Below are 26,334 nucleotides of genomic sequence, written 5' to 3' on the forward strand. Positions count from 1 at the left end.
ATATATTTTTATTTTTATCTCCCTCTTCTTATCATTATTTATTTCATAAACTAATTAATAAAGTCTAGTTTGATTTTAAATATTAATTATAAACTAAAAAATAATCGTTTATTTCTATTTCTTATTTTGCTTAATTATTTTGCATATTAAAAAATATATATTATAAATAATAAATAAAAATATATTTAAATATATGTTTTATTATTATAATATTTTATATAAATATATAAAAATATTAAAAATAGATGAAATATATGAGAGATAATTAATATAATGACTAGAAAGAAATTAATTATTTGATATAATAATGAATAAAATGATTAGAATTAATTAAATAAATGATAAAAAATGAATAAAAAAATATTTAAAAGTTATGAGAAAGAAAAACACTAAATATGAAATATTAATTTTAAACAAAAAAAAATGTGTTTCATTATAAATTTTTTGGTTTGAGCTTATGCAAAGTTACTTATGTTTGTTACGCACAAATACAACGTTTAAACGTTGATTCAAATAAAACCTTAATTATATATTAAAATTTAAATTTGGTTAGTTATATCAAACAAAATTGTTGAAATAAATCCATTATTTTAACCTAAAAAATTAAAAAAAATAAAATAAATCTTTTTTAATAGTCACTGTCAAGTTGTACTCTCAACAAAATTATTTTTAAACCCTACATATTTAAAGTTGTGTAACTACTTAGATTTTATTTTTTTTTGCAAATTAAAATATTAAAAACTTATATATTATTTTCACTTTATTTTTTTATTATTAAAAAATTATATAAATATTTTTTAAAATTTTCAAATATTGAACTAAGTTTTTTCACAACTCTCAGCAACACCCAAAAATATATATAAAAAATAAAATGGTTTATTTAACCCCCAACATGTACAAGTTTTTTATGTATTTTTTTTGGTTAACAAGAAATTCACATTACATTTAAAAATGAATAAAATAAAAAGTAATTGTTTTTTCAGTCTAATAATATTAAATCATAATTATTTTTTGTATTGCAAACAATTATTTATCTTCGTGATTACAAAAAATTCTGCTCAAAATTTCTAATGGGTCTATACCAAACTGTACAAGACGAAAGTGAGAAAAAAAATGCATTAACAGCTGATTTAGAATAAACAATTAATATATAATAAAAAAAGTTCAGAAAAATTAAATTTAAATGCTAAATAAGTTTGATTATAATTTTTTATATTAATTTATAAATTAAAATTATATTGCAGATTATTACATAAATACAATCCAATATTATAAGCAGAATCAAACACAGCTTTTATATTATAATAAAAATAATGTGCTAATAGAAATGAGACACGTACGTAACTTCACCAAGTTGGCGTTAGCTTTATTTACTCTGACACGTGTACTATTACACCACGTGTTTTAACTTTTTTGAAAAAATAAAAAAAGTTAATACATTTGGGTCTCACTACCGATTTCCAATTTTGCCCCTTAATTGTTTTGGAAATTCCCTCTACAACACCATTTTTCACCACTTAAAACTCTGTTTGTTTCAGATTCAATTAACTATCATATTCTTATTAATGATTTATTTATATTTAAACATTAAGGAAATTAAGTAATATATTTTTAACATATATTGGTCAAATTTTTAAAATGATGTTTTTTTTGGCTATATTTGTTTGTCTATGGCTATGCCATTTTATTTGAAAAGTTTTTATTATAGATTAACTCTGCTGTAAGGGTTTATGAATGAGTTATTTGTTTTTTTTAGAAGAAAATCAGTTTTTTTTATCCAAAATAACCCTACATAAATTAATAAAAGATAATTTTAATATTTTAATAAATAAAAAAGATTTATTAGATGATTGAGATGAAAAACAGTCCTGATTTTATCAATTATAATTATTATATATCCATTTGTTTGAATTTAATAACCCGTATAATTGTTTTAATTTAATAATCAGTATAATTTGATATATGATTAACTTTTTGAAGTAATCAATCAAATTATACTGGTTATTAAATTAAAACAATTATACTGGTTATTATATATATATATAGTTTTACATGTATAATTAATTATTTAGTGTTCTGAAATAAATTTGATTTTTTAATAATTATTTTATGTTAATGAGAATTTGTGGTAATTTATTTGCAGAAATAAATTTAAGACATCAAATTCAATAAATACTTATGTTTAATGTGTAACATATCCATATTAAGATTAAGTTTCTCTTTAATCTTTAATCAATAGATGATATATATATTTCAAAATTTAATATTTTCTTTTTAAAATAATGCACCGCATATTCAGATTCCTATATATCCAATAATTTGGCACTTCATTATTTATACCATATTCAGAAAATTCATTTCTAAAGTTTATAATAATTATAATCAAATAGTTCAATATATAATTCTGTTTTATTATTATTTAAAATAATAATAATCAAATCTTAAGAAATTTTTTTTAATTTTCGTAATATCAATAATAATAACTTGAAAATAATGTGAAGTTAAAGAAAGTTTTTTCATATTTTTAAAAATCAAAATTATAAAAAATAAAATAAAAAATGTTTAGTGACACTCATAAGCATCCCTAATAAACCTCACTTTTTCCTATCCCTAATCATCCCTAATAGATTAGGACTTAATTATATAATCTTATTATCTTCCTACACTTAATTATCAAATATAATAGAAATTCATTCCAATCATTATATAATTTTTAATTATTGAATAATATTTATGATTTTGTGTATAAATATAAAGTTTGAAACTTGTTAACTGTTCACCGTTAAAAAAAGAAGAAGTAATTATACAAATTTCTATTATATTTGAATCTATGATAACTTATGATGATTTATTTAAAATAATAAACTATGAATTAAATGATATAAGTAGTAAGAAAATTTATTAAATGATATTTAATTACAATTAAATTAAAAAAACTAAACTTGATTTATTCATATAAACTAAAATATGTATAAATAAATAATTTTCTAATTGAAGGAGGCATGTGATATATTAATAATTAATTTATATTTTAAAAAAGAAGTAAGAATAATTTTAGTATTTAAATTTATAAAATAATTCCCAATAAAAACATATATATATATATATATATATATATATATATATATATATATATATATATATATATATATATATATATATATATATATATATATATATATATATGCTTTTACCTTACAACTTTTGACCAATGCAATGTGAGGGTCACATATATCCCGTGATCACTTTTACACTGATAAAAGTAAAAGTTAAAAGAAAGTAATTTAAATACATGAAATTTGAGTGTTCCTCAGCTGTCATCATCTCTCTTAATACTCCCGCATTTTCTGTTCTTCTGAAAGCTCAGGATTTTGAGCATTATGCATGCTACAGAAATACAGTAATCCGTATAAATCTGGACTTCATGGCGGCAATGGAAACGGCGGGGCAACGGAGGCGACTAAACTTGTATTCTTTCATAGTTGCAGCCGTGGTTTCCGTTGCAGTCGTTGTCTCCGTTGCCTCCGTGGTCGCCACTTTTGCAGAGCGTAGAAGTATTAAGAGCATTTTTATGTATGGCTAACTCTCATCCCTTCTCATGTTGGGTTATATATGTTCATGCGTTTTCTAATATATCAGATCAAAACATCCAAACTCTGTGCTTATTGTGGATAAAGTTGATGGCATGTCCGCAAACCTACAAGGCAGCAGCAGGTTCCGTTCAAATTTACTTTATTCTTGTGCATTTGTTTCATTTTTGTTATACCATTTTCTGGCATTAATTGGCACCCATTTATCCTGCTGGTAATCTAATTTCTGATCTCGAACATTTGAAAGTCATGGGTTTTGTGTAAATATTGTTGATTGATTGATCTGAAATTTGTTTGGCGATGAACAGGAGGGAATTAAGTTAGAGGGCGAGTGGTCCGAAATGCCCTGTTACTGGAAAGAGGATTCAAGGGGTACGTATTAAGCAAACCTATGTTTGATATTCGGATCTTATGAAAAATCTTTTCTTCGATCTGGTTATAACCATCACGAATCGTTATGTTTGAAGCTATAAGACTGTTGTAGGTATTCTGTTTTGTTAAACTGAAATCAGATTGATTCTTAATAATGTGCTGAAATTGTGAATGACCTTAGTATTTGAAGGTTTAATCTTTTGTTCTTGTTTTACCGATTTTAACTTGTGGGTTCTATTCTTCGTTGTAGAGAAAGAACTATAAACCCGCGGTTAATTGGTTAAGCATGTTTGCGGGCTATGTACTTAACCCGTACTTAACCCGCGGGGATTAGTCGCACTCCATAGGATAGGAGTAACGGAACCCTGTGTTCGTAATTGATTGTTTTAGTGAGCTATCTTATTGAATTGGATCGATTAACTGAAAGCATTTGTAATGCTGTGCTGATCATGATGTGTCTACAAATGAATAAAATAAAAAGTAATTGTTTTTTCAGTTTAATAATTTTAAATTATAATTAATTTTTGTATTGCAAACAATTATTCATCTTCGTGGACGAAAGTGAGAAAAAAAATATACATTCATAGCTGATTTAGAATAAACACTTAATATATAATAAAAAAGTTCAGAAAAAATAAATTTAAATGCTAAATAAGTTTTGATTATAATGTGGTAATTGATTGTTTTAATGGGCTATCTTATTGAATTGGATTAATGGGAAGCATTTGTAATGCTGATCATGATGTGTGTAAAAATGAATAAAATAAAAAGTAATTATAGTTTTAAATTATAATTATTTTTTATATTGCAAACAATTATTCATCTTCGTGATTACAAAAATTTCTGCTCAAAATTTTCTAATGGTCTATGCCAAAAGTTAGTGGATCGCAAGTGAGAAAAAAAATATACATTCACAATTGATATAAAATAAACACTTAGGCTTTGTTTTCTTTGGATTATTTAAAAAACCATACAAAATCTATTTTTCAATTAATCAATTCTTATCAATCACATCACTAATATCATTAACTAAAATACAAAAATACTCTCTATTTTAAATTATTATTTTTTATTTTATTTATATATATCAATACTTTTTAAGTCTTTTTACAAAAAATAATCATTACTTTCTCAAAATCATCACCCATCATCCAATCTTTCTCTCTCTTGATTTTTTAAAAAACCCACAATCGAACAAGGCCTTAATATATAATAAAAAAGTTCAGAAAAATAAATTTAAATGCTAAATAAGTTTTGATTATAATTTTTTATATTAACTTATAAATTAAAATTATATAGCAGATTAATACATAAATACAATCAAATATTATAAGCAGAATCAAACACGGCTATCATATTATAAAACAAATTAACGTGCCACTAGAAATGAGACATACGTACCTTCACCAAGTTGGCGTTAACTTTATTCTGACACGTGTATTATTAGATCACGTGAAACACCATCCGACTTTAACTTTCTTGAAAATAAAAAAAGTGCAAAAGTTAATCCATTTGGGCCCTATTTTCCGATTTCCAATTTTGCCCCTTAATTATTTTGATATTCCTATGAGAATTTGCTCTATCAAGTGAAGAAAAAAAGAATTTATATTAATTTTGATAAATTAAACAAATAAAAAATTATATATATATATATATGAAATAAATTCTAAATTTTAAACCTTAAAACCTAAATTTTAAACCTTAAATCCTAAAAAATTATATATATAACCTTTTATTTTAATATTTAATTTTTATTTTTCTCTCTCAACTCTTTCTTTTCACATGAAGTGGTAATCTTGGACAGTAAATCCGAATTTTCATAACACCATCTTTCACCACTTAAAGCTCTGTTTGTTTCAGATTCAATTTAACTACCATATTCTTATTAATGATTTATTTATATTTAAATATTAAGGAAATTAATTAATATATTTTTAACAAATATTGGTCAACTTTTTATAATGATGTTTTATTGTTATATTTATTTCTCTATGCCATTTTATTTGTAGAGTTTTTATTATAGATTCACTTTGTATAAGTGTTTGTAAGGGAACGAGTTATTTGGTATTTTTTTTTTCTGAGAAGAAAATTAGTTTATTTTTTATCTAAAGTAAACCCCACACAAATCAATAAATTTTAATTTTAATTTTTTTTAAATAAATAAAAGAAAATTTTAGTATTTTAATATATAAAATATTAATTAGATGATTGAGATCATATATTGATTTTTAGTTTCATTACTTTGTAATTAAAAAAATATAATTCATCTATCAATAATTTATATTTTTGAAAATTTGCCTAAAATAAAATAAGGGTTCAAAATTGTATGAGCTTGTTCTCTTTTGGATTTTAAAAAACTCAACCCAAATCAATTTTTCAATTAATCACTTCTCACAATCATATCACTCATTTCATTAATCAAAATACTCTGTATTTTAAAATATTATTTATTATTTTATTTATTTATATCAATACCTTTAAGTATTTTTAACAAAAATAATTATAACCTCTTCAAAATTATCACCAATTATTATTATTTTTTCTCTATAGGTTTTTTAAAATCTCATTCCGAACAAGAACTATGACAATATTTTCTTCTATTAATAAAAGCAAATATATATCAAACGAGGCAATAGGGGACAGTATTGCAAAATGTACCTTACAACTTTTGACCAATGTCAGGGTCACCTATCCCGTGATCACTTTTACACTCCAAAATAAAAGAAAAAGACTGGAAAAAAAGGAAAGAAAATAATAAAAAATAGGTAATAGATTAATTACATATATTAGTTCAAAATAAAGCTGTACACAACTGACTTTCCATAATCATAAAATATATTAAAAGAAATGAATTTAAGGAGCTTCATATATAACTAAGCATCTAGCTAGCTTGGAGAGAGTTAAGGAGAACGAGGAGAGTTTATGATCATTACCATTGTTGTTGTACGAGGTTTGTTTGAGCTTCTTTCATTTCTGCTCAAAAGTTGTTTTGTTGTGAACTGATTCTCTGTTTTTATTTTATTATGTTCAAAACTGATTTTGTAACCAAACTTTTCAATTTTGATTCTTTTAGAGGTCGATAATGTGTAGACAATAATATTCAACCCTGTTGTCTTTGAGCAAGTTTTCTATTCTTAAACTGCAGTATATCTGAATCATGTCCAATCTAAACAAGAATCCAATTTATTCAAATGAAGACTATGATTTCAATCCAACGTTCTCAAGTGAAAAATATGATCACTGGAAGATCAGAATGAAAGCACATATTGCGGCACAACATTATGATTTAATTTATCTAAATTCTCATTTTTATTCATTAATAAAATTTATTTTAATTTAAAATTTCAACTGTATCCTCTCACAAACTCTCTCACCTTATTACTTCTCATTTTTTTAATATATTTTATTATTCCTATATAGAGGAAGGAAAATAAAATACAAAAGTTTTATATTATGATGCCAAATTTAAATTATATTTTTAAGAAATTAGTAACACCATGAAATCTTATATACTACGGAAAAATAAACGGTAGTAAATCATAATTTTTTTTTTTTGCAAAATCTTACATAAACAAATCAAATTAAGCCAAACCTTCATAGAAAAAAAAAATTAAATATAAACTTTAAAATTGATCTATAAACTTTAATGAAATATTTATTTTATTTTATTAAATTGAGTACATAGGACTCAGTTGGTATGCCAAAGTTTGCTTGTGTTTGACATTCACTTAATTTTTTTTTAAAGATTTGATTAGTATATTTTAAGATTTTAACATAGTCCCAACTTTCATAATTAGACTTAAAGAAGTATCTAGAAACAATTCATAGTTTGCAAATAAAATTAATATTTATAATAGAATAGTAACAAATAACAATGAATTAATCTGATCTAATTAAAGCAATACTTTTTTCCGACATTCAAAGAGTCCCTTTTATCCATCTTTCCATCATTTCCAATGCCACTTTCGGTTGATCCATACCAACCATATGTCCAGAGTCAAGAACCTGATCGATCAAGCAAACAAATTATTCAAATTATATGTAAAATATATATATATGGCTTAATTTCTTGCCTTAAGGAATGATAGAGGTCCATATTTTATAAGTTGTCCCTTCAAATAACCGTCCACATTATACGAAGCTATGGAAGTCCCTTTGAATTGTCTCTGACCCGACCATTTCATCTCCATAACCCACCACAAGTTCCCTGGAATTGATTTTTTTTTGTTAGTTAATAATTAGTTTGTCTAATAGGAAAGAAGGAAGAAAAATTTTAATAATTGATTACCTAACCAATTGCAGAGGAGATCATATTCTCCTGCATATATTAAGACTTTAATTCCATCTTCAAGAAGCGGAGGAATTCTCACGGCATGATTCCTCGAAAAATCCTTAAGAAGCGCATTATAAACATTTTGGCTCAAAGAAACAAAATTAATAGTCCCAACTCCAAGGGCTTCTCTAACCAATCTCTCATTTATTAGGTGTTCCATATACGAGAAATCATAGCAACTGTTACTCGCACATCTCTTTCGAATATCGAAATACTGCATTATGCATGCACCACCAATAATATTATTGTTACACTTACACAAAAATAAATAAATAAATAAAATGTAATACATTCATTCATTCCTTCCTTACATTCCTATGACCATTTAATTCCATTATATGACTGAATATGGCATGACAGGAAGATAACGCATCTAAACAGCTATCTCCTCCTCCTCCTGCATCTAAATTTTGTTTTTAAAACATGATCGATCATGAGAATTCAAATTAAACAATAAATATAATATAAAATAGAAAGATTAATAATAATACTGCATTTAGCTGAGTCTCTCTGGCAGGCTGGTATCAATCTGGAGATTTTTATGACTTGAGATTCTGTGATCAAATTCAAACCTTTAGCATATTCTGGCATTGACTTGAATTGAATTGCAGAGTCTGTAAATCCATTTCCAATAGCAAAACCCTTTATAAATAAATAATTATTAACAGATGATGAAACTGAAATTAATTAATTAATTAATTAATTAATTAATACCTTAAGGTTAATGGGAGCTCCATCTCTGTTTCTGTTTCCATTGTGAATCCGAGAGGCTAAGACAGGGATATAGTGGCCGGCATATGATGTTCCGGTTATGTAGAAATCGTTCCTCAAATATTGAGGATGTTCAGCGAAGAATGCCTTTTTTCATTAATTAATACATTAATTAATTAGGTTGATTGTTTGGAAGTTATATATATGTAAGAAATTAATTAGACCTCGCTAGCTACCTGCAAGAAGTCATACAAGTCATTGCTAACACCCTCTTGATCATTACGTAAATCAGAGTTATGGGAACTAAAGCTGAAACCGGTGCCGATGGGCTGGTCCACATAGATCAAGTTGGAGACCTGGTCCCAACCAAAGTCATTCCAGATAAGAGAATTATTATTGTTGTTGGTTGTTGTTATACGGTAAGGACCGTTTTCATAAAACATAGATATTAAACAGCTAGCTCCGGGTCCTCCGGACAACCATATCACAACTGGGTCATTGTGCTTATTCTTTCTCGACTCAAAGAATAAGTAAAACATCCTGAACCATATATATATATATATATTAATTAATTAATTAATGTAATGTTACAGATTAATAAAAACATTTTCAATCAAAAAGAATACGTTCGTGCGTGCCGTGCCTTGCATCTATAGAGTGAGGAAGTCGATAATAGCCGGAATAATGACCCAAATTCCGAATCGAAGGACCAGGGACTGGGAGACTGAATCGCTTTTCGACCAATGAGGACGACAGTACTACTGCATCGGGTAATCGGCCGGAAGAAGGGCCGCCGCCGGAACTGGCCGGAAACAAGTTAAAACTGCGGATAAGCCTCTGCGCTTCCGCGCTTGGCGAATTATTAACCCGCAAAGAAGAAAACATTTGACATGAGAAGAAAAACAGAAGAAAGAGAATTAGACCAGATCTTTGTGCCATATTGATTTGCCAAGCTGCAGTATGTTTGGTCTCAACTCTAAACTATTATATAAAGAAGATTAATTGCATTGTGTACGTGTTTTTTCCTCTTTTCTTTTCGGATGGTAAATATTTCTCAGAACATGGAGTTTGAATCAAATCCATCCATGTTAATCTTTTTTTTATTATTTAATTGTAATTTTGTAATGTTTTTTTTTATGTTCAAATTCTTTTTATTCGTCTTATTTTGGAATTAATTACAATTTTCTGAACTTAAGAATTTATTTATCTTCATTTTTTTTTATTGTGAATTTTTTATTATAAATATAGAGTAATAAAAATAATTTAAATAAAATGTCACATTTGCTGTAATCTTAATTAAATATACTTTTATCAAAACTTTTAATGGTAGATTTGGATAGTGTAATTGTATTTAGAATTAGAATTCTAAATCTAATTCTTAATATTAAAAGATCTACTAAATTTAAGAATTAAAATTGGACCCTCTAATTTCAATTCTAATTCTAATGTCAATTCGTGTTGCACCATAATTATGCTTTAAATGTGATAAGTTTGAGAAACTATAAAAAATAGTTTTAATTATAATTCCGATTTTAAAAAAGTGAAATTGAGAACTATAAATTAAACTAAATTGAATTTTATTGTAATTCTAATTCTAATTTCAATGTCTGTTATCAAACACACCTAATATATATAATGCGATTCATTAATAACTTTTAATATAAATATATATATTTTTTTAATTCAGACAAACAATATGTAATATGTTCTCTACTCTTTTAAGATTTTAAAATGATTCACAAAATAAATGGTGGAGATTCATTATATCTACATATTTATAAAAATAAAATATGAAAATATTTTCTTATACATTTGTGCAAGGCTGTGAGATCGGAAGTTCATCCATCCGAGTTTTATATATAAGTCTTGTTTTGTTTGAAAATATTTTGTAGCCTCAAAATCATATTATAATAAAAAAACCTTTTCAAAATCATATTATAAGTCTCAATTTCTATGAGCTTATATATTTAATTAAGAAATTATTAATTTAAAAAAATAATTTTAAAATGAATAGTCTATTATTTCTAGAGTTTGTCACTTAAAAAAAAAATAAAAAAATATTTTATATTTACAAACATAATTTATTCAGAGTTCTTTTATGAGTTCAATATTTGTTGACACTTAACCATCTATATTTTCTTTGCATGTTAAAAGAGGATATTTCTTTCACAAAGTTTTGGTTATGTTTGAAAATTAAATTTTCATGTTTATTTATTTAATTTTTTCAAAATTTTAACATATATTGGGTTTCGAAATATTAAAATTTAAAATATTAAATAAACATTAATACCTGCGATAACGATTGAAAATTTTGAGAAACCGTACTTGAAAATATTAGTTTAAGGCATTAGAATTAAAAATAAATTCAAACGAGTCTTTATTAAAATGTTGTTTAAAAATTATTTTAAATTTGTTTTTTTTATTTTTTTGAATTTTTAAAATATGATTTAATGCTTCTAATTGTAAAAAACAAAAAAAAATTGAAAAATTAAAAGTTGAAAGCAAAAATATACTCAGAAATGGGTCGTAAGTAAAGAGTTTGGCGTGATTTGGCTTGGGTCAACTTGTCAATGCGCTTCACTTACTGGGATTTTCTCGGTCAGGGAAGGGTTTGAATGGTTTCTTGATAAAAAATTAACCGCGACTGAAATTTCTCGATCAGGAAGGGAAGAGACTGTTTTTTTCACTCGAAAACTAGGTGTTATCCAATTCATATTTATATCTAAAATTGATATGCTTAGTCTGGTTTAAAAAGTCATACTTACTTTAAGATAGTGTTTGGTAAGTGGTACAAATTATATAAGGTATAAGTTGTATAGAGGTATAAATTATAACGAGGTATAAATAATATAGGGTAGTATAAGTTGTATAAGTTATTGATGTTCGGTAAAAATTATAAAAATGGTATAAGTTGTATATATTTTATAATTTTGTGTTTGGTATAAGAATGTAGTATAAGTTGTATAAATAATAAATATTAATTTAAAATTATTATTAATATTATTATTTATTTATTTATTTATATTATAAATAATATTGTTTATTATTATAAATTATTGTTTTTGTTATTATTTAATAATTAATGTAATTTTAATTAAAATATAAAAAATTAATTATAATATAAATGATAAATTATGTTTATTTAATTTAAATATTATTAATAATTTTAATAAACTAAACTAAAATAAAAATATTATTTATAATATAAGTAAATATAGAAAATAATAATTAATTAAATTATCGTTATAAAAATAAATAAATATTTTTTAATTAAAATATTGACTATTTTAAAAAATATATATATTAAAAATGATTATATATAATAATAATAATATTAAAATTAAATAAAATATTTAATATATTATACAATAATAAGTTAAATATAATATTAATAAAAGATATAATAAGAAATTAAAAATTAAATTATACATGATAGTGTTGTAACTAAGAGGGACTAGTTACTATTTTATATTAGATATGAGTTATAAATTATATAAGGGTATAATTTATACCAACAGTATAAATGTAAAAGAACGCCATATTAAAACACTATTGGTATAGTTTATACTATACCAATATTGTAGTACCCCTCTATACCTCTAACCAAACATACCCTAAAAATAAAATAAAAAATCTCTTTGATAAAAAAAAAAAACTAAAATAAAAGTATATCTTAAATTAAGAGGCAATCAAAATAATTAGATATTTACAGTGAACTTTTTATTTGTTTTATTTTGTTTGTTTCCAAGCCAATCAAAATAACTCGCGTTTAAATTATATATATATAGACTATAGTACCGCCATTTCATATGCGGCCGAAGTGCCCAGGTCAAGAAGGAAGCTATATAAGTCTTCAACCTCTAGATAGGGGTGTTTATCGGTTCGGTTTTCGGGTTATTCAAATTTTTCGGTTCGGGTTCTTTGAATTTTTATTTTTTTAGCCAATTCGAAAACCGAACCGAATTGAATTGAATAATTCAAATTCGAACCGAATTCATTTTTTTTATTCCCAAATTTTGAATTCGAATTATTATAATTAAAACAAAATTTGAATTTTTCTATTAAATTATAAAAACAATTAAAATAACATAAAAACAAATTACATAAATTATTATATCATATTTAAAATATAATTCATCATTAAATAAAACATCAAATAGTCTTAGATCATCACATCATCATTCTTTAGCCACCTAAATTTAGATGTTTCACTAAACATCAACCTCATTAGACTCCGATATGGATGGTTTCAATTCTTCAATAAATTGAAAATAAATATTATACAACTTATTCAACTTATAAAATATATTAATAATTAAATAAGAGATAATAAAAAAATATCTTTTTAAAATTTTCAAACTCCTCCATGTTTAAAATTTATTCTCAGACATGCGTAAAATAATTAAAAAAATACAAAGTTTTTTTTAAGGCATTCGAAATATTACATTTAAAATATCTTTGAAATTGACTCTAAATGGTAGTGAAAGGCTATAAATTATATTATTATGTTTCATTACATATAGAAAATAATAATTATATATCATGTCACTCTCTTGACAACGTGATCCATTGATTGATTTTTCACACAGTTAACATAACTGAGAGAACCAAACAGTTAATTAACCATGAATAAAAAATATTTATAAATCTTTAGATATGTTAAAAAAAAATTATCTTTAAAAACTTCAAAACCATATAAACTTGTTAACTAAACTATTTGATTATCTATCCATACATGTCACTTTGTTTTCAAAGTATTATTAATTATATCATGAAAATCTCAATATTTTCTTAAAGACTTGATTATTATTATTATTCTAAATAAAAATAGAATAGACTTTCTCTTTTGAACAATCTGATCAATATTATTACAAACTTTAATATATTACTTTTATAAAAAAATAAAATAAAAATTACCTTAAATTTTGAAATTCATATCATCTGCTTGCTTGATTTTGATTGTATATGTTGCATACAGAACACTAAGCAAGCAGTATTGAATCTCTTCATCCATAATTTATTCCTGCAAATTTATCACCAAAAGTAATCATAAAAAATTTAACTGTCAAGCTGAATAATATAAATAGTTGAAAAAATAAACATTGATAAAACTATTTCAAAGATTCAGCCTTATAACAGACAAGCAGACTGTATAGGTTCAGTCTAGAAAACTAATTAATCTAGAACAGAAAAGACGAACACAGAAAAGACATTGAATTATTTTAGAAATTTCTGCTCTTGGCCATTTTTTTTGTATTAAAAAACTTATGTGATTTCTTAATTATTGTAATTACTAATTAAATGTTATCTCTTACATTTCTTGTCAAAATAATTATATCACAACCAAACAAATTATAACAACTCTTTTAATCCGAGTTACAATGATAGAGTTAAAATTCTTACAAATTAAAATAAAATTAATTTTGAGTCACTTAGATTAATTAAAAAGAAAATTTTCTTAGATGGTGTGATTAATTCAATATAAGAAAAGATTCTAATTTTATGGATAAATTTAATATTCTTTACATGGTAATTCATAAAATGATTAGTTTAATTAATTTGCGAACAATTTTCAGATGTAATAAGGAAACACACCAAATGATTTTATTTAAGAAAGCAGTGCACTAATTAATAATAATATATAAATAGATATCTAACAATTACTTGCAGGTTGATAATTAATTAATAAATTAAAGATGGTCGGGTAACAAGCTAGCTAGGGTTTGTTCTCAAAGAACATGTTAGCCGTCAACCCACATGCGAGAGCCTGGCGTGGAACATTCCCGACCTTATGCACATCGATGGCAAAGATCACCCCCATGCCCATATGCAGATGAGGTTCAATATGGCAATGAAAAGCCCACACTCCCGGATTATCTGCAACGAACCTCAACACAGTCCATCCGTAGGGGTATATCACCGCCGTGTTTCTCAAAGGCGGGTTCTTTAGGTTTAGATCCTTCACATTCCGCTCATCGAACCTCCCTTCTCCGTACCCTAAAACCCAGAAATCGTGTCCATGGAGATGCCATGGATGGATCTCACTCTCGTTTGCCTTCAATGCATTCGAATTCTGAAGGACGATGTCGATCACATGATTCTGCCTGAACGTGTACACGCCGCTTCCGTGAGTTGCATTAGGGTTTTTCGCTGGCACCATGATGTCGTAATCGATTGGGAAGGTTTCGGGAGGTTGTTTGTAATCCAAGGAATTATGGGTTAGTCCGTATTTGATGGAGCCGAGATAAGGAGTGGAAGGGAGGACAAGGGAGATGTTGTTGATGGCCCATTTGGTGTAATCATTGATCTTGTTTTGGGTGTTAAGGAGTGAGATTCTACGGCGGGCGAGAATCGGAGGTTTTTGGGAGCCGATCAGGGCAAAGATCTTGTTTGAGAAGGCTTTGCTATGGGTGTAATTGTTCCAAAGTGGGGCGACCGGAGGTGGAGTGGATGGAACCTTGGATGCGTGGTTGGTGATGTAGTTAAGGACGGTTAGGGCTTGTGGAGTTTTGGGTAGTCTTCCTCGTACGCTCAGGGAAACCCAGTAATTCTCTTTAGGGTTTTGATCGGCGATTAAGAGCACTGAATAACTCTCGCCGGAGTAAATATCTAAGTCCGGGACGGCAAAGGGTTGGACATAATTGCCGTCGGCTTCCACCACCACTATTTTATGACCCTACAAATATAAATTATTTCAAGATTAAAATAATTAAACTCCTAATTATTGACACTATTTGACCGAATTAACGGAATAATATATATAAAAAAAAAAACAATATTTATTATATTATATTCCGTTTTTGAATATATTAAATATAATGGAAAGCTGAACTTATAAATCATTCACTCACCTTTATTGAAACTTTGGAAATATAATGCAATATTTTTTGTGTCAGCTATTTATTATTCTTTATAGGACGACTTATTAGATTAATGAAAAGTCAAAAAAGCAAAACTTTACACACTGTTTTACATTTTAAAAAGATTGTTATTCTTAATCAGCATAATCAATATTAAGGGTTTGTTTTGATTAATTTTATTTAAGTTAAATAGTTATAATATTCTTAATCTTCAAATAAATTATTTTTATTATTTAAAAAAAGTTGGAGAAAGAGAAAAAGAATTACCCCAACAGCAAAATTGAGAGAAGCAAGAGCAGTTAATATATGCACACATATTCAAAATTTAATAATATATATGCAAGAGCAGTCCCCTATGGCCTTGTTTGATAATATATATATATTTCAAAATTTAATATTTTCTTTTTAAAATAATGCACGCATATTCAGATTCCTATATATCCAATAATTTGGTACTTCATTATCTATACCATATTCAGAAAATTCATTTGTAAGTTTATAATAATTATAATCAAATAGTTCAATATATAATTCTGTTTTATTATTATTTAGAATAATAATAATCAAGTTTTAAGAAAATTTTAAAATTTTGGTAATATTAATAATAATAACTTGAAAATAATGTGAAGTTAATTAAATAGTTTAGTTAATAAGTTTATATGGTTTGGAAGTTTTTTTCATATTTTTAAAAATCAAAATTATAAAAAAGTAAATAAAAAATGTTTAGTGACACTCATAAGCATCCCTAATAAACCTCACTTTTTCTTATCCCTAATCATTCCTAATAGATTAGACTTAATTATATAATCTTATTATCTTCCTACACTTAATTATCAAGTATAATAGAAATCATTTCAATCATTATATAATTTTTAATTATTGAATAATATTTATGGTTTTGTGTATAAATATAAAGTTTGAAATTTGTTAACTGTTCACCATTATAAAAGAAGAAGTAATTATACAAATTTCTATTATATTTGAATCTATGATAACTTGTGGTGATTTATTTATAATAATAAACTATGAATTAAATGATACAACTAATAAGAAAATTTATTAAATGATACTTAATTATAATTAAATTAAAAAAACTAAACTTGATTTATTCATATAAACTTAATCCGTAAAATATGTATAAATAAATAATTTTCTAATTGAAGGAGGCATGTGATATATTAATAATTAATTTATATTTTAAAAAAAAGTAAGAATAATTTTAGTATTTAAATTTATAAAATAATTGATTTTATCCCAATAAAAACAAATATATATCAAACGAGGCCTATTGCGAAATGTACCTTACAACTTTTGACCAATGCAATGTCAGGGTCACAAATATCCCGTGATCACTTTTACACTTCAAATACTGATAAAATTTGAGTGTTCCTCAGCTGTCATCATCTCTCATAAGATCATTTATATCCATGACCAAATTAAGGGTCATGATGTTGTCTTGGTCATGAATGATCATGTCTTGGTTACATAACTAAAACTAAGTAATTGGATCTTTGTTTTTATCATATTACGACAAAAATCACAATTAATGTCATCTAATTAAATGCTGCCATTTCCATTTGTCGACATTTGATTGGTTACCCAGATTTTCTTTATTTTTATCTTTAAAACCCGATTTTAATATTATTTATAATTTTTAAAAAAAAATTATATCAAATTTAAAAATCTTTTGAGATCTATAAATAGAGATCACTCTTACTATATTTTGGAGAAAAAAGTCACCATTTTTACTAATTATCCTCTTTTGTTTACATTTATTCATAATTAATATGTATAAAACATTATTATATATAAAAATTATAAATTAAATATTATTATTATATTTAAAAATTATTTATTATTTTTTAATTTAAAAATAAAAAAATATTTTTTAATTAATGATCAAATTTGGTTGGTCATAATCATGATCATGACCATGACCAAAAAATGGGTCATGGATAAGGATGCTCTAATACTCCGCATTTTCTGTTCTTCTGAAAGCTCAGGATTTTGAGCACTATGCATGCGACACAAATATAACAATCCGTATAAATCTGGACTTCATGGCGGCAATGGAAACGGCGGGGCAGCGGAGGCAACTAAACTTGTTTTCTGTCATAGTTGTAGCCGTTGTTTCCGTTGTCTCGTTGCCTCCGTCGTCGCCACTTTTGCAGAGCGTAGAAGTATTAAGAGATGTTTTATTTGCAGAGCATTCAAATTTCACCACTTTTCACCCATGTTTTCAATAGAAGAAATTACAAATTTGAAATTTAGCCACTTTTGCAAAGCGTAGAAGTATTTGTGCATTTGTTTCTTTTTGTTATACCATTTTCTGGCATTAATTGGCAACCATTTATCCTGATAATCTAATTTCCGATCCTGAACATTTGAAAGTCATGGTTTATCCTGATAATCTAATTTCCGATCCTAAACATTTGAAAGTCATGGGTTTTGTGTAAATATTGTTGATTGATTGATCTGAAATTTGTTTGGCGATGAAGAGGAGGGAAGTTAGTTTATCAAACCACAAAGAAGATGGCGAGTGATCCGAAATGCCCGGATTCAAGAGTACGTATTAAGCAAACCTATGTTTAATATGTTAGAAATATTGTCTTAAAATAAATTACAGAAATATATATAAAATAATGTTACAAATAAATGAAATAAATAAAATATATGATGAACAATATCACCGAATAAATTGTTGATTCGAGACATGTGCTTAGCATATTTTCCTTAAAACAGTTTCATCGTCTCCCGTTTGTGCTGGAGCTTATCGCAAATGGCTGTCTCCCAGGGTACAACGAATCCTGTAGTGATTCTGCACTAAAATCATTACTCATCGAACTTGATCAGCATACCTGAATTATCACCGGGTTTCAACGGAAATATCGAGCAAAGAACTCGAAGAACACTCACAAAACAAGAATATTGCTGAGAAATGAATGAAATGATGAAGTTTTACTGTGAAATGAATAATGAATGAGTATATATTGTTGAGAATTAAACCTTCAAATAAAATCATCCAAAACGTTTGTTAGCAATGAATATTGCTCATTAATTTATCAATTAGTCCATAACTAATTAACATCGTTCCCTATATGTTAATTTGTTGAAGTACAATGTTAGACATTCAATTAATAAAACCTTCAAATAAAATCATCAAAGTCAAACGCTAACTAATTAATAGACAATTAAAGTTAAATGTTTATCATAACATTATATTTTAATTTTTTAATTAGGCATTAAATATTAATTAAATAATTAATATTTAATTATAATTTAGGTTTGAAGCTATAAGACTATTGTAGGTTCTAAGTAGGTAATCTGTTTTGTTAAACTGAAATCAGATTGATTCTTAATAATGTGCTGAAATTGTGAATGACCTTAGTATTTGAAGATTTAATCTTTTGTTCTTGTTTTACAGATTTTTACTTGTGGGTTCTTTTCTTCATTGTAGAGGAAGAACTATAAACCATGTGGTAATTGATTATTTTAATGGGCTATCTTATTGAATTGGATTGATTAACTGGAAACATTTGTAATGATGCTGATCATGATGTCTGTAAAAATGAATAAAATAGAAAGTTATTGTTTTTTCAGTTTATTAATTTTAAATTATAATTATTTTTTGTATTGCAAACAATTATTCATCTTTGTGATTACAAAAATTTCTGCTCAGGTCTATGCCAAACGGTATAGGACGAAAGTGAGAAAAAAAAATATATTCACAGCTGATTTAGAATAAACACTTAATATATAATAAAAAAAAGTTCAGAAAAAATAAATTTAAATGCTAAATAAGTTTTGAATATAATTTTTTATATTAAATTATAAATTAAAATTATATAGCATATTATTACATAAATACAATCCAATATTATAAGCAGAATCAAACACGGCTTTTATATTATAAAAAAAATGTTCTAATAGAAATGAGACACGTACGTACCTTCACTAAGTTGGCGTTAGCTTTATTTACTCCGACACGTGTACTATTAGACCACGTGAAACACCAGATGACATTAACTTTCTTGAAAAAAGTTTTTTTTATCCATTTGGGTCCCACTTCCGATTTCCAATTTTGCCCCTTAATTGTTTTGAAAATCCCCCCTCCATAACACCATTCTTCACCACTTAAAGCTCTGTTTGTTTCAATTAACTATCATATTTGTTATTAATGATTTATTTATATTTGAATATTAAGGAAATTTAGTAATATATTCTTAACATATATGGTTAACTTATTATAATGATGTTTTTTTTGTTATATTTATTTGTCTTTGCCATTTTATTTGAAGAATTTTTATTATAGATTCATTTGGTGTAAGGTTCTTAAAAAAAAAAAAAAAAAAGTCGTATTTTTAATCCTGAGTAATCCTACCCAGATAAATAAATTTTAATTTTAATTTTGTTATGAAAAGATTGATTACATTATTGAGATGATATGTTGGTTTTCATAAAACCTAATAACCAATACATCAAGCAAGCCCTACGTCTATCAATTATAATTATTATATATCCATTTGTTTGAATTTAATAACCAATATAATTTGATATATGTTTAACTTTTGGAAGGAATCAAACTTTTTTATATTAATTTATATAAAAATATATATTTAATTATACGTGTAAAATAAATATATATATATATATATATATTTTGAATTTTTGAATTTAGTGTTTTGAAAATAAATTTAATTTTTTTAATAATTATTATATGTGATGAGAATTTGTGGTGATGTATTTGCAGGAATAACTTTAAGACGTAAAATGCACACGGATAATAATAAAAATAAAATAAATTAAAAAATTTATAATAATATTTATTCAATGTTTAAAATTATTAAAATAAAAAATATAACGCTCTCATTTCACATTTTATTCCCTTCAATAAAACAATTTATTTTCTCACATGTTTCATCACATATTTTTTTCGAATAATTTCTCATTCCGTGACTTTACACATTCAATTTGTCAATCAGATATTTGATTCATATTTTTTAATAATTAGTATCGTGACCCCACACTTTGGTCAATTAAATATTTGATTCATATTTCCTTAACCACTTTCAAATAATACCGGTCTATTATCTCTCGAAAAACCACATCTCAATCACATTTGGTTAAATGTTGTATTTGTTATGTTAGGTTGCAAGTTCGAAACCTACAAATAACAATTTTAAATTTATTTTTAACCGTTTTAAGTTTATGGGCGGGTCAACCCACAATCCGACCCAAATACCCATTTATTCTCACATAAATATCCAAATTAACCACAGCTCTCGAACAATCCGGACACTTTAAAATTAAGCATCATTATATATATATATATATATATATATATATATATATATATATATATATATAAATTAAGATTAAGTTTATCTTTAATCCAATACATGATATATATATATACTTCAAATTTTAATATTTTCTTTTTAAAATAATGCAGGGCATATTTGTATTCCTATATATCCAATAATTTGTACTTCAATATACCATATTCAAAAAATTCATTTATAAAGTTTATAATAACTATAATCAAATAGTTCAATATATAATTCTGTTTTGTTTAGAATAATAATAATCAAATCTTAACAAAAATATTAAAATTTTCATTATATTAATAATAAGAGGAGAAAATTTAATAGAGAGTATGAGGAAGAGAATAACGTAACACGTTCCTCAACTAAAAAATGATAAAAGTGAGTGGAGATGTAGATGAAAGATAAAAATTTTGTTAATTTTTTAACAAGTTATGCCCACATATCTCTCTCAAATTTCATCCCTTCAATCATTTATCAAATAATAATATATTGAAAACAATGTGAACCATTCCAAGATAGTTAATTAAATAGTTTAGTTAACAAGTTTATATGATTTGTTAGTTTTTTCATATTTGTAAAAATCAAAATTATCAAAATAAAAAAATATTTAGTGACACTCATAAGCATCCCTAATAAACCTCACTTTTTCCTATTTTTAATATTCATCCCTAATAGATTAGGACTTAATTATATAAGCTTATTATCTTTCCTACACTTAATTATCAAGTATAATAGAAATTCATTCCAATCATTATATAATTTTTAATTATTGAATAATATTTATAGTTTTGTGTATAAATATAAATTTTGAAACTGGTTAACTGTTGACTATTACCAAAAAAAAAAAAATGTAATCATATGAATTTCTATTATATTTGAAGTTACGATAATTTGTGGTGATGTACTTATAATAATAAACTTTGAATTAAATGATATAGTAATAAGATAATTTATTAAATGGTATTTAATTATAATTAAATTAAAAAAACTAAACTTGATTTATTCATATAAACTCAATCCGTATAATATGTATAAATAAATAATTTTGTAATTGAAGGAGGCATGTGATATATTAATAATTAATTTATATTTAAAAAAAAGTAAGAATAATTTTAGTATTTAAATTTATAAAATAATTGATTTTATCCCAATAAAAACAAATATATATCAAACAAGGCCATAGGGGACAGTATTGCAAAATGTACACAAGACCTCTGATCTCTTATTTTGTGAAATCAATATTCCACATCAACAGAAAGCGCAAAAAGCGGGCAAACATGGTAGTTGGCCAAAACACTCCCATTTTTCGCCCGCCCTCTTATCTAAATAATAAATTTTATTTATAATATTTTAAATAAATAACTAATTTATAATATAAGAATATTATAACTAATTTATAATATAAGAATATTATAACTAATTTATAATATATGAATATTATAACTAATATTCCTATATTATAGCTATATTATAGAAAAATTTGAGATTTTAAACTCACGTACGTGTTAATATAATTAATAAAAAATATATTAATTTATTTAAAAAATATATTTATTAATTAAATATATAAGTAATATTCCTGTATTATATATATTATAGGAGAATTTAAAATTTCACCAGACTTTCTAGCCATTCTGGAATCAGAATTCCAGACACAACAAGCATTGCCCATTTGCTGTGTATTAGCTCAGCTTGTGCAAACCATTTCAGCAGTTCCGGATCAGATCCTGAGATCAAACCATCCATTTAACATATCATTGGTTTTCTTCAATCTATCAAACAAATGCACGCTTACCTAATCTAAGTGGGTCGAATCCAAAATCTCCTAGAATACTAGGAGAACAAAAAATGACAAAGAATTTAGTGATGCAGTATGTGTAGAAGAATAAATACAAGTTTTTTTATTATTGAAAATATCAGACAGTATTATGATCAAGATTAATAGAGATTAAAGAGTAAATGTGGATACCTGCCATCGAACCAAGGAGGAGGAGAGTCTTTACAGAAGAAAAATGTGACATCTTTCCCGTTAACTTTCTGGGTATTTCCCTAGTTTTACAGACCAAATCAGATATTAGCACTGGTAGCTAGCTAGTAGTGAAGGAAGATAATGAAAACAGAAACAGGGTAGGGAAGTAAGGCCCAATGGCCACGCTCCACGCCCAAGGGCCACGCCCCACTACGCCCAAGGGCCACGCCCCACTACGCCCAAGGGCCACGCCCCACGCCCAAGGGCCACGCCCCACGCCCAAGGGCAACGACCCACGCCCAAGGGCCACGACCCACGCCCAAGGGCCACGCCCCACGCCCAAGGGCCACGCCCAAAGCCCAAACCCTAAACTAAGCATTTCAACTCTAACTAAATACTACTTAATAACTTATGAAAAGCAAGAATTAGAGGAACAACCAAAGTATATCAAGAACTTTCATTTTAAACAAACTATCAACTAGAAAAACGCAAAAAGTACCATGTTTCGAAGAATGCGGTCATAGTGAGAGAAGGGTTGAGCAAAGGAAAGAGAGGGGTTGAGCAAAGGAAAGAGAGGGGTTGAGCGTGGGGCTGTGTCGCCGAGGAAGAGAGAGGGACGGTGGCGCGGGGCTGTGTCGCCGGGGAAGAGTGTGGGGCTGTGTCGCCGTGTCGCCAGGAAGAGGAAGAGGAAGAGGAAGAGACGGGGAGAAAAGGGAAAACGGGAAGGAGAAGGGGAAAGGAAAAGGAAGAAAAAAAAATAAAAAACAAAAAATAAAAAAAAAACAAAAAGGTTATTAAGGGTAAAATTGGAATTTTTTTTAAAAAAAGGTTAAAAAACAAAAACTTTATTAATGAGATTAAAAATCAAAATACCCTTCTTTTTAGTGTTATATTATCAAATTTCCCAAATCAATATAGAGAGAAAAAAGAACAGAATCCCGAGGCACAAGTTCACAAGATGTGGAGCTTCATATATAACTAAGCATCTAGCTAGCTTGGAGAGAGTTAAGGAGAAAGAGGAGAGTTTATGATCATCACCATTGTTGTACGAGGTTTGTTTGAGCTTCTTTCATTTCTGCTCTGCTTTAGGTCCTTGGGCGGTGAGATTATTCTTCGACACTCACTCTTTAAAATTTTAGTTGAAGTTATTTTGTTTTGAAATGATCTCTAGCTAGATAGCTTATTGTCACGTCCCATTTTAGTCATGGCCCAATCCTAGTGTCAAAGTTCCAATCCTCTTAGACCAGTTGGGAGAATATCGGTAGTTGGGTAATACCTCGTTAATAAGTAGTTGGAAAGTATCTCATTAATGGGTAGTTGAAAAATATCTCTTAAATATGGTAGTTAGATAGTATTGGAAATATCTCATTACAATTCTCTATAAAAACCTCAAAGGTATTTCTTTGTAAATACCAAGTATTCAATATACAATTCTCTTTCTCAAGTTTTTTCTCTCTCTAAGTGTTTTGCATTGTGTTCTCTTGCATTGTTTTAAAATGTTTTCTAGCTAGAATTTGAGTCGATTTAGTTTAGTGCCACACATGTCGAATTTTCCCGTGATGTCTTTTTATTTTATTATGTTCTAAACTGATTTTGTAACTGAACTGTTCAATTTTGATATTCAAAATAAAAAATCTTTTAGAGGTGGATAATGTGTAGACAATAATATTCAATCTCTTCTACTTTGTTTCTGAACAAATTTTCTACAGATATCTGAATCATGTCTTTTTTTATGTACACGGAGGACATGATTCCAATATTCTCAAAAGAATATTATAATGACTGGAAATTCATGATGGAACTATGTCTAAAGGCACGCGATGAAGACATATGGCGTGTCGTCATAGATGGTCCTATTAAAATATTAAAGATCAACACAGCCACAAATACGACGGAGGGTGCTCCTCAGATGACGGAAAAACCTAGACACGAGTGGACTACTGAAGACATGAGAAATGCCAACCTTGACAACCGGGCCAAAAACATCCTCTGCAAATCCTTCAAATCTCTGAACAAGAACCAATTCTACCATATTATGTTATGTTCCTCTGCCAAAGAGATCTGGGAGACGCTGGATGAACTCTATGGAGACAACAACTAAACAAAAGGAAGACCAACCAAATCGTGTGATTGTATTAAAAAATTAATTCATATTAAAAGTCCTTAAATTTTGAAATTCATATCATCTGCCTAGTAATGAAAAAGTTTGATTTTATTGAATTTGATACGTCTTCAATATCCATATATAATTTAATCCTGCAAATTTATCACCAAAAGTTATCATAACATAAAATAATTATAAAAAAACATGATAAAATTATTTCAAAGATTCAGCCATATGACAGTACTGGGTTTAGGCAGCCTAGAAAACTAATTAAACTAGAACAGAAAAGACGAACTGGACTTTCTTTGTTGGAATGTTTCAATTCAATACGAGGAAATGAACCATTCCCTTTTGTTTTTCTTCATGCATCAGTAGTATTCTCTGTCACCAGGCTTTTTTTCTTTTTTTTTTTTTACTAGACTCCAGGTCTTTGAATTATTTTATAAAATTCTGCTCTTGGCCATTTTTTTTATTCAAAAACTGATGTGATTACTTATTAATTATTGCAATTACTAATTAAATGTTATCTGTTATTATTTTTATATTGAAAGATTGGATTGTTGAGACCTGAATTGGATTGTTAGAGACCTATGAATTAAATATACAAAGAACGAAATTATCGATTGAGATGTCGATTTGAGACATGTGTTTAACATATTTCTCTTAAAACAGTTTCATTGTCTCCCGTTAGTGTCGGAACTTATCGCAGATAGCTGTCTCCCAAAGTACAACGAATCTAGTAGCGATTCTGCACTAGTATTACTACACATTAAACTTGATTAGTGTACCTGAACTATCCCCGAGGAAAGAACTTGAAGAACTCAAACAAAAACAAGAAGAGAGTTTTTGGAATTCTATGGTGAGAAAATACAAGAGGATGAAGTGGTTTGATATTAGAGATGAGGTTTTATATTGTTGAAAAGATAAACCTTCATAAAATAAAATCAACTATATATTAATCTTTGATCCAACAACTAACCTTATCGCCTCTTCATTGCTCTTTGTATTTTCTCTTCATTAGAAAATACACTTTACATAATTTTCTAAATTGCTAATAAATTAATAACA

The 26,334-nt window shown here is 26.5% G+C and overlaps 3 protein-coding genes across 3 annotated transcripts; 1 reads left to right on the forward strand and 2 right to left on the reverse strand.

The window, feature by feature from the left end:
• The first annotated feature begins 3,292 nt into the window (after positions 1–3,292).
• On the forward strand, positions 3,293–4,155 carry LOC124925227. Its single transcript, XM_047465196.1, has 3 exons — positions 3,293–3,573; positions 3,640–3,714; positions 3,899–4,155. Exons 1-3 carry the CDS (start codon positions 3,293–3,295, stop codon positions 3,912–3,914), a joined length of 372 nt encoding a protein of 123 aa, XP_047321152.1. The 3' UTR covers positions 3,915–4,155.
• A 3,725-nt stretch (positions 4,156–7,880) lies between these two features.
• LOC124925228 (serine carboxypeptidase-like) lies at positions 7,881–9,945 on the reverse strand. The gene is made up of 8 exons (XM_047465197.1): positions 9,650–9,945; positions 9,243–9,546; positions 9,010–9,153; positions 8,787–8,937; positions 8,607–8,698; positions 8,251–8,509; positions 8,036–8,169; positions 7,881–7,967 (listed from the first exon to the last, which is right to left on the reverse strand). The coding sequence occupies exons 1-8, from the start codon at positions 9,943–9,945 to the stop codon at positions 7,881–7,883; spliced, it is 1,467 nt and encodes a 488-aa protein (XP_047321153.1).
• A 4,723-nt stretch (positions 9,946–14,668) lies between these two features.
• On the reverse strand, positions 14,669–25,194 carry LOC124925229 (L-ascorbate oxidase-like). The gene is made up of 5 exons (XM_047465199.1): positions 25,126–25,194; positions 23,163–23,242; positions 22,989–23,026; positions 22,811–22,920; positions 14,669–15,682 (listed from the first exon to the last, which is right to left on the reverse strand). The coding sequence occupies exons 1-5, from the start codon at positions 25,192–25,194 to the stop codon at positions 14,723–14,725; spliced, it is 1,257 nt and encodes a 418-aa protein (XP_047321155.1). The 3' UTR covers positions 14,669–14,722.
• Between the last annotated feature and the right edge of the window lie 1,140 nt (positions 25,195–26,334).

Source organism: Impatiens glandulifera, chromosome 2 (genome assembly GCF_907164915.1).
Source record: "Impatiens glandulifera chromosome 2, dImpGla2.1, whole genome shotgun sequence".
In the NCBI taxonomy this organism is placed as follows: domain Eukaryota; kingdom Viridiplantae; phylum Streptophyta; class Magnoliopsida; order Ericales; family Balsaminaceae; genus Impatiens; species Impatiens glandulifera.